Source organism: Penaeus chinensis, chromosome 43, assembly GCF_019202785.1.
Source record: "Penaeus chinensis breed Huanghai No. 1 chromosome 43, ASM1920278v2, whole genome shotgun sequence".
Taxonomy (NCBI): domain Eukaryota; kingdom Metazoa; phylum Arthropoda; class Malacostraca; order Decapoda; family Penaeidae; genus Penaeus; species Penaeus chinensis.
In genome coordinates this window covers 15,474,235-15,484,459 of record NC_061861.1, presented here as the reverse complement: position 1 = coordinate 15,484,459, position 10,225 = coordinate 15,474,235, and the positions used below count along the sequence as shown (strand labels likewise).

General features: G+C 37.4%; 3 protein-coding genes across 3 annotated transcripts; all 3 read right to left on the bottom strand.

Moving 5' to 3' along the window:
* Positions 1–566: 566 nt before the first annotated feature.
* On the bottom strand, positions 567–2,460 carry LOC125024583. The gene is made up of 2 exons (XM_047612389.1): positions 1,299–2,460; positions 567–1,127 (listed from the first exon to the last, which is right to left on the bottom strand). The coding sequence occupies exons 1-2, from the start codon at positions 1,302–1,304 to the stop codon at positions 666–668; spliced, it is 468 nt and encodes a 155-aa protein (XP_047468345.1). The 5' UTR covers positions 1,305–2,460; the 3' UTR covers positions 567–665.
* An 89-nt stretch (positions 2,461–2,549) lies between these two features.
* On the bottom strand, positions 2,550–3,260 carry LOC125024584. Its single transcript, XM_047612390.1, has 2 exons — positions 3,241–3,260; positions 2,550–3,109 (listed from the first exon to the last, which is right to left on the bottom strand). Exons 1-2 carry the CDS (start codon positions 3,244–3,246, stop codon positions 2,654–2,656), a joined length of 462 nt encoding a protein of 153 aa, XP_047468346.1. The 5' UTR covers positions 3,247–3,260; the 3' UTR covers positions 2,550–2,653.
* A 2,986-nt stretch (positions 3,261–6,246) lies between these two features.
* LOC125024542 lies at positions 6,247–6,951 on the bottom strand. The gene is made up of 2 exons (XM_047612346.1): positions 6,934–6,951; positions 6,247–6,798 (listed from the first exon to the last, which is right to left on the bottom strand). The coding sequence occupies exons 1-2, from the start codon at positions 6,937–6,939 to the stop codon at positions 6,334–6,336; spliced, it is 471 nt and encodes a 156-aa protein (XP_047468302.1). The 5' UTR covers positions 6,940–6,951; the 3' UTR covers positions 6,247–6,333.
* Between the last annotated feature and the right edge of the window lie 3,274 nt (positions 6,952–10,225).

The following is a 10,225-nucleotide window of genomic DNA, read 5'->3' as shown; positions in this document are numbered from 1 at the left end:
GCCTTCTCGTTTCCTTCACATTTACATTTATGCAGGATAGAGTAATTGCATGTTCTTTTCTATTACGTCTTTTACATTACTTACCTTTCCATCACTCGCATCACTCAGCATAGTGTTCCTCTTTTTTCTAATATTTTTAAGCGATTTTATGCAATTGTTTTGGTAATTTATCTCTATTTCCTGTACATTTGTATGGATGGATTATACACATATATATACGTGTTTGAAGAATATATATGCGTAAATATACACGCATGATCGTGTATTTAAATGGGAAGAGATTCTCAATTTTATCATTTTCAGAACAAAGATGACCAAATATTATAATACTGTGCAAAGTCCCAAGGAAAGTCTCTGTTGAAACTATTCCCTTTATCATGTATTTTACGCAACATTCATAATACGATAAACAAAGCCAACTATTTTCTTCTAATCTTACAAAATAATATTAATAAATTAATTAATGAATAAAACATGACAGAAAGATAAGCATTCATTGTTTAGAATACTTTACTTTAGTGTTCAAATTAATCATAATCTATATGATGGGGAAAAAAGAATGTATGAACATATAAGGTTTTATTATTATATCATAAATATCACAGATCTCTTGCCTTCCGTTATCAACCGGAAAAGTACTGACTTTTTATTAGATGTAACTATCTTTAAAAAGGGAGATGATTATTGAAAAATGAGGGAGGCTTGCACACGTGTTCTCCCAAACACCTGTCGAAGCAACACTTATCGAGGCCAGCACACTTGTAGTCGTTGGAACAGGTTGAGGGGGGCCCATGGAAACGTGGGCATGTGGGACGGACTTGTGGGCAATCCAATGGCTTGGTACCAACGGGTGTCTCTGGTTCATGCACCGTCTCACAGCAGTAGGCCTGACCCTCCAGAGTCTTGCACCAATATCTGCATTCACTTGGGCCATTGGAGATTCCACCGCCGATAATACCACTACCACCGTGGATTCCACCATGGAAACCGCCGCCAAACACACCGCCTCCGTGGACGCCAGCCAACCCCCCAGGAAGGAATCTGTTGGATCCTCGTCCACCTCTATTTCGGTCTACACCGGCGGAGACGGCTACCGCGAGGCAACACACAATCACGGCTTTCATGCTCTGCAAGTTGAGAAGACGAAGTTATTCATCATGCTGAAAATTGGTTTATCGTTGTTAAAGTAAAATAGTATCATATTGATAAATAACCACTTATTTTCATTAGAATATGAACATATGAGTCTCTAAAAACGGTCTTATATAATTATGATTCATCTTGTAACGAGCACTCACATTCATTGCTGATTAGAGTTTAGCGGCGTAATGTGGAGAGGAGATGCAACGTCGCTTATATTCAGGAACTGGCGGCCACCTCCCTCCCCCTCCCAACTTCACCTTGCCAGTCGGGATATCCCACGACAGCGGCGTGAATTTCCACGTATCGTGTCTGCTTTTCCAGTTCACTTCTTGTGAAATACAATTTGTCTTTCCTTTTTACAATGATGACAAAGATGAAACTGTAAATATGGATATCAGTAAGAAGCTTCCATGTCCAGCCATTCATAGCATGCAATCAAGGATGGGTAATTATCAGCATTTACCGCAACTACTGCTAAAATTACTACAAACCATTCAGCTAAAATAGTTGTCTCAATCACGTGACAGAACCCCAGTAACAATTATTATTATCACTTTGTATCTTAGTGGTTCTTCTATATTAATTCCATAAAGGCCAGAGGTTAGAGAATCAACGGAAATCCTCGTGTGCGGCTTCAGCTCAATCTTAAGTCAATATTGACCGAGATATTCCAGCGAAAAAAAGAATCTTCACGTTGGCAACACTCCATGCAATGGCTGTACTTTCTTCTATGACGTCATCAGCCATGTGTTCAGTGACGTTTTCTTCTAGACCGGTGTTTTTCTACTGAGGTGGACCATGCTCTTTCTTTCTCGTTCTCCGCTCCCCTTCTCTCTCGCTCTTCGGATGGCTTTTTCTACCTAGCCACTCTCTCTCTCTGTATCTATCTTTCTACCTAACTCTCTCTCTCTCTCTCTCTCTATCTATCTATCTATCTATCTATCTTAACATCTGCTATCCCTTCCCTCTTCTAGATTACCTGAAAAATAACTAGCAAATAATTTATATACATATATATACATACAAATCCGTCTGTGAAAAATATGTATATACATATATAAACACACGTCTGTATAGGCGTTTGTTTTTGAAGACATACATATATGAATGTATGCGCATTTACATGCGTCTCTGTACTCACAATTCTTTTAATTATTTTTCTGGATGGTGATCTACAGATCTACAACTTGGGAAAGTTTCAATCAAACGTATTCCATGTTAAACCAGTACCTACAACATTTGGTTTTAGCGTACTTAATCCGAATGCGATAAACGAGGCTTATATTGTTTCTTTTAGTCTTTACTACCTTATTATTTTATAAGAAAATAAATTAGGTGCATCAAAATTTCAATAATTTCGAACCTTATATCAGTTTGATGAGATGAAGGGAATAAAGAAATTTAAGTAGAAATAAACATATACAGTTTTATTAAAATCTACATTTACAAATTAATTATTTGTCTTTGGTTATCCGGAAGACTGCTGATTATTCATTAGATATAACAAGATTTAAAATGGGAGATGGTTATTGAAAAATGAGGGAGGTTTGCACACGTGCTCTCCCAAACACCTGTCGAAGCAACACTTATCGAGGCCAGCACACTTGTAGTCGTTGGAACAGGTAGTGGGGGGGCCATGGAAACGTGGGCATGTGGGACGGACTTGTGGACAATCCAGTGGCTTGGTACCAACAGGTGTCTCTGGTTCATGCACTGTCTCGCAGCAGTAGGCTTGACCCTCCGGAGTCTTGCACCAATATCTGCATTCACTTGGACTATTGGAGATTCCACCACCGATAATAGCACTGCCACCGTGGATTCCACCACCATTGATACCGCCGCCAAACACACCGCCTCCGTGGACCCCAGCCAACCCTCCAGGAAGGAATCTGTTGGATCTTCTACTTCGGTCTACACCAGCAGAAACGGCCACCAGGAGGCAACACACAATCACGGTTTTGATGCTCTGCAACAGATAATTAAATTAGTCTATACTAAAATTACCGCCACACCAATATCAGCTAATTATGAATATCTGATTTTGAGATAAAGTGCCAATCAATGTGGTTGCTGCTCTTTCTTAGAATAAGCACTTACATTCATTGTTGGTAAGAGGTAAGCTGTGTAATGTGGTGAGAGTAAGTTCTAGCCCCGCTTATATATGAGACCTGGCTACCGTCCGCCCCCCCCCCCCTCCCTCCGGCCTCCCCGCTTTGCCAATCGGGATATCCCGGGTGAGCGATAGCAGCTTCCACCTAACATGCGGTGTATAGTTTCCCAGCTTTTATTTTTGCGAATTGCTTTCGATTTATTCCCTTTTCTGTCATTTAAGTGACTAGAAAGAAAAAAAGTCAAGTGGCAGAAGGTAAAAAGTATCTCTTTCCTTGTCTACTTACTTATCTACGCTCAACGCATTCTTTGTGGGCAGGTATACATCAGATATATAGGTAATATTTATGTTTCTTTACATCTTTCACGCTTATATATACATAAATATCTTTATCATTTATCAAATCCAGCATATTTGCAGTCTAGCTCATAGGTTTCTGGAAGGATCTTGTTGAATCAGTCTGCATCGGTGGAGAAAGCCACAAGGAAACAATAGGCAATTACGGCTTTGGTACTCTGCATGGGATAAAGTCATCTACTATGGCCTGCAGTGATTTAGCAACGTTGACAATTGTATAAAATGATATTAATTATGCTGGAGGGCAGGAGCAAAATGGTAATATAATTAGTGTGTGCGAGATGCAGTCTGGCAACCCCACTCCTCTATTGCCAGTCGGGATTTTCTTAATTATGACAAAATTACAAGTATCGTACCCTACAATATATGGGTTTCTAGATATTTCTTGACATGAAATCTATCGTTATTTAATTTAATTTAATTTAATGTTAGCATTTCTTTCACTTTTCTTTACCACTAATGGACACTGAAAAGGCAGTGAAACATTAGGTGATTAAATAATATATTAATAAAATTGATAATTAACTGAGGATATGTACCTATAAATACACTGTGCATTAATGAGGATAAGAACCCAATGAAATAATATGATTAAGTAAATAGAAAATTCAAGAAAAGCTTCTTTTTTTTTTTTAATTCCATTTGCAACAATGGTTATTCCGTTTGCTAATAAATTACCCCGTGTGTGCAAGGAATGGCCTGCGTTACCATCCACTAGCAGCGCTGGAATTGAGATTTTTGGAATCAATTATCATAATTCCCTCTCCACTTTTTTAATCTTATTTTCTTATCGGGGAAAGTGTGTAACCCCCCCCCCCCCCCCCCGCACACACACAAAACAAAATGCTACTAAAGTACTATTCTTTTAAATGTTTGTATTACCTAGTAATTTTATCAATAATATTATTACAACTATAATAATTATGAGCATCGTTACTCTATTGTCAGAACTGTCTTTATTCAATGCATAGTTATTATTGATATTTTTGTGTTATTTGTTTTGCTCTGTTGCAATAATTATTTTTGCATCACACTGGCATATGTTTTCGTTTTGTTGTTGTTGTAATCATAGTCATTATTGTTTTATCGTTCATTATAATGTTATTACCGATATCAGTATTATTGTTCTTAGCATTTCAATTATTATTACCCATGACATTCCTATCGTTAATACCATTATGATTAACAATTTTAATTCTATAGTTTATCCTTTTTTTATCACCAGCATCATTGAATGAAGAGAAGCGAGTTGATGAAGTAACAGAAAATGACAGGTTATTCAGTCAGGAAATCCAAAAGGCAATGTACTGGGATGTCCAGATCTTACCAGGAGAGGAGAAGGCGGAACAGGAGGGCGTGGGTGGATGAGGTTCCTCGGACTTTAAGGTGAGTGAGGCTTCAACTCGATGGCGTCAGAGTATCCAGTTCTAGTTTAGTCACCATGAGGGTGTGTCTACTTAAGGGTATTTGGGGGATTGTATTTCTATCCTAAGAAAGCGAAGGGGGAGGATGGACGGAAAACAAGAACTAATAAAGTGAGGAGAAAGGGGGGAGAGGCGAAGACGGGGAAGCACAGGGTGTTGCCATTTCAAAGAGAATAGTCTTGTATATAGACATATTATTGTAACCAGTTTCCATTTTCAGTAGAAATTCTGACATTAGCCATTAACTGAATAAGAAATCAAGTCTGAATAGATTTAGTCTGTTGAATATATCAGAGAATTTTTCAACACAAAGCTCGAATAAACTATATATAACATATCCAAGTGTTTTTGTTTAGTATATTTTCAGTGCCAACATCTACTCTTCAGTCTCCTTTGTCTTGTTTGCCTTCTCATTTCTTTCACTTTCACATTTATGTAGGATAGGATAATTGCATGTCCTTTCTTATTACGTCATATACTGCTATATACAAAATATAGCATATAAAAGAAAATATATTAAGGGAAGAATATGAAAGGTATGCTAAAAAATATAAATACCACCGAATGATGAAATTTAATGACAATAGTATAATCAAATGCGAATGGATTAGTATTCCTGGAAATGGGACCGCTGTGGCTAAGACCAATTTTTTTCCCTCTGTGACGTCATCCGTCACAGAGAAAAGGAGGCGATTGAGTTGGGTAATTCTCAATGTTTATATTCCTTATGCTCAAGTGGACAGTGGCAAGTGACAGACATTTTTATGCAGCGGATATTTGTTTCTTCCTTCCCTTGTCTTAATCACTTGCTTCCTTTTAGTTCCCTTTTTTAATCCCGTTTCGCTTCGTTCATCTATCACCCGGCAAAATGATAACATTGATATAAATTCAGTTATTGACAACTAATTTGATTGATGCAAATCTGTAATAGCTGTATAAACAAAAGGGTGTAGAACCATAACGTTCTATGCTGCTGGTCTCGTTTTACTTCATATGTATGGTAAGTGAGCTTTTCATTTCACTTTAGAAGTTTTATTCAGCTCTGGAACTGAAGAGATCGTTTGTCATGCTGAATATATATACTCAGGATTTTTCCCAATAGTATTATAAACTTTCAATTAATACATATATATAAATTTGTTAGAGTGACCTCTCTAAACGTCTGACTAAACTATTAAAAGGGGACTGACGAAGAAAATTAAATGAAGCATGTAGACATTCATAATTTATTATCTAATATATATATTCATAAATTACAGATTCGAATAGGAAAATTGTCATTCTTTAAAACAACCACCTTTAAAAGGGAAGGTGGTTATTGAAAAATGAGGGTGGTTTGCACACGTGCTCCCCTAAACACCTGTCGAAGCAACACTTATCGATGCCAGCACACTTGTAGTCGTTGGAACAGGTAGTGGGAGGACCGTGGAAACGTGGGCATGTTGGACGGACTTGTGGGCAATCGAGCGGCTTGGTACCAACAGGTGTCTCTGGTTCGTGCACCGTCTCGCAGCAATAGGCTTGACCCTCCGGAGTCTTGCACCAGTATCTACATTCACTTGGGCCATTGGATATTCCACCCCCGATAATAGCACTACCGCCATGGAATCCGCCACCATGAATACCGCCGCCGAAGAGACCTCCCCCGTGGACGCCACCGAAGCCTCCAGGAAGGAATCTGTTTGATCCTTGTCCACCTCTACTTCGGTCGACACCGGCGGAAACGGCTACCAGGAGGCAACACACAATCACGGCTTTGATGCTCTGCAAGAGATAACGACAATACTGATCAATATATACATATGACAACATTATCAACAGTGTATGAACATCCTATTTTATATAAGACGATGTTAGGCATGGAACAATGTAGTTGTTACTCTCTTCGAATATACTCACATTCATTGTTAGTAAGGGGTGAGCTGTTTAATGTGGTGAGTGGAAGGTGCAACCTCGCTTATATACAGGATCTGGCCACCGCCCGCCCTCCCCCGCTCCCCTGCTTTGCCTGTCAGGATATCCAGGGTAAGCGGTAGGAGCAGAGTATGTTTTCCCTTTTTCTGCCTTTGTCTTGTTTTCTTTTGCTTTTGCACTGAAGACAAATTTTCTCATCTTTGCATTTACTATAAATATGAATATTACATCGGGGCAGACAGTTTACAGAAGATGGGAAGTATCTATACATCTATGTATTTATGTTTACATTTATGTACACATATATTTATAAATATACACATAAATATATATACATATACATGCATACACTCATATAGTCTGTATGTGCTTACACACATATATATTTAAGTATAAATGCTTATCTGTGTATACACACATAAAGTGTATGTGTATGTCTGTGTATATGTATATATACATATACACGCACATATATATACATATATATATGAATATATAGACATATACACGCATATACATAAACATATATATGTATATATACTGTATGCATGGATACACATATGCGTGTATATATGTATAAATATATGAATATATATGCATATAAATACATATATATCATATGCACACACATAAATATATATTATATACATGTATACATATATATACATTATTCACACACTCTCTCTCACACACACATTCATACACACGCATATATATTTATACACGTATATATACATACATATATACATATATTGCGATATACATATACATATATACAGATATTGTGAAAGACATATACGTGCACATACATACGTATGCATATTATATATATGTGTGTGTATGTCTTATCACGCTTGCATGTGTGTCAGTGTGTATGTATATATATATATATATTGCTTTCATTTTCACTTTATTCATTCATGTACTGAGGTTAAGACATATATGCAAGTGAAATATACATTTACACAATCATGTTTACTGTGTTGTGTATGTACGTAGGAGTTTGTGTTAAATGCATTTATCTATTCATAGACATATACATGATTTTTTTTTCAGAATTTGTTGAACTTAAAAAATGCTTTCCAATTATTAGAAAGTCATATCACATTTGGATATTTACAAGTTAGGTTCTTAATATTCTGTTTCTTTTAAATAATTTCCTTCAGTAACGACAAATTAATTATTTCGTATGCATGTTTAAAAATGTATATAGATGTTTACTTATTACAAATCCCATAGATTTCGCCACTTAGTATACCAGGTTTAGTTTCTACACAAGGTAATGGGAACTGGAGGCTGGCAAGCTTAAGCTGAGTGCTTTCGCAGCAACATTTATCAAGCAAGCATACATGCAGTCGTTGGGACAGGCTTCAGAAGCTCTTACATGGGCAAACCTGTGACTTACTATCAGCAGTCCCTCGGGTTAAGAAGGAAACGCGGAGGGTGGTTTGGGGAAGGAGGAGGCAGAAAGATATAAGGAGTAGGGAAAAGCAGGAGAAAAGGGGGAAAAAGTCACGAGATTACCTCTGCCGACACCGCCGAACGTTTGAGAACGTCCTTCGGTCTACATTAGCGGAAGCAGTCACTAGGAGGTACCGCACGGTCACGACTTTGAGTCTCCGTAAGAGGTAAATTATCTACCGCAACCTATGGTGTTTAACACTACAGTAAAAAAGGAATATTTGTATTTGTATAAAATGGAGTACGGTGAAGTGTAGCTGGTGAACTGGTCATATGGTATGTGTGAGTTGCAGTCCGGTCACTCCCCCTCCTCCATTGTCAGTCGGGATATCCCATAGTTATGAAATGATCTTGCAGGAATTGCACTGTGTTTGGGTTTCCAGATATTTCTTGATGTGGAATCTACCTTTTTAATTGATAAGGAATATTTGATGAATAGATTGATAGCTGACGAAAGCAAGGATAGGACAGAGAAAGAGTGACATTGAAAAAAATCAAGAAAAGGAATTGTATATGCAAGAAATGTCTCCCTTCCCCCTCCACGGAAAATATAAACTACCATAATTAAAACCAAAAATAAAAGGAGGATTAACTAGAAAGGATTTCAAAGGAAAATGAGCTGCAAGGTTGCAAAAAAAGAGAGGAAATTAAATACTGCAAAAAAATAACATTACAGTCATATTGCAATAGTAATATTATCCGTACCAGCACTGTTAGTGATATTACTTTGTTTATTAAAATTATTATATTTTCAGAAATATCTTTATTTATTGTTACTACTATGACTTTGCTGTTGTCATTTGCTTCTTTATTGGAGCCCAAAATGTCATTGTTTTTGTTTCTTCTGTTCGTTCACTTTATTTTGGTATTTTGTTGTTATCATAATCAGTTTGACGACGTTTTATCTCATTATCATTATTGTTATAATCATCATAACCATTAGCATTAGAATTAGTATAGCCCGAACAGATGCTATCATTGGTATCATTGTCAGAAATAACATTGCTTCTACATTTCATGATCAGGGTTTATTACCTGCCTCGGAAAGAAATGATATCGTAGGGAACGGACAATGACAGGTTAGGCAATCAGGAAATCCAAACGGCAATGTACTGGATTTTTCTCTCTCTTTTTTTGTGCCGTTTCACCTCGATGGCGTCGCGGTAACCACAGTATTTCGGGCCTAATCATCATTAAGGTATGTACTGGTTCGCAGGAAGGCAAAGCAGATGCACGGAGATCAATGACTCATGGAGGGAGCGAAGCGAAGGAATACCAGAGTGTTGTCATCTCAAGCGGGAATTTTCCTTTTTATGAATATATTATTAGGATCATATTTGGCTTAACTTCACTGGATATTTTGATATGCTAGGTAGGTGTTTTGTTTCTTTAAGAATCAGACATAACTGTAAGAATAATATGTGTGTGTGTGTGTGTGTGTGTGTGTGTGTGTGTGTGATATGCTAGGTAGGTCTTTTGTTTCTTTAAGAATCAGACATAACTGTAAGAATAATATGTGTGTGTGTGTGTGTGTGTGTGTGTGTGTGTGTGTGTGACTTCGGTGTGTGCGTTGTGTGTGAGTGTGTGTGTGGTGTGTGCGTTGTGTGTGTACGTGCGTGCGCGCGTGTCTGTGCACGCACACACCCATATTTATAACTGGTTAAATAAAAAATAAATAATAATCCTCACATGCTTCTCCAGTTTTCCCTTCATTACTCTAACCTCACGAACCTTCTTGCATCACAAAAAGAAAGAAAAAAAAAAGCAAGATCTTCAAACAGGGAAATCCACTGCTCCTGTAACATAACCATAGCGT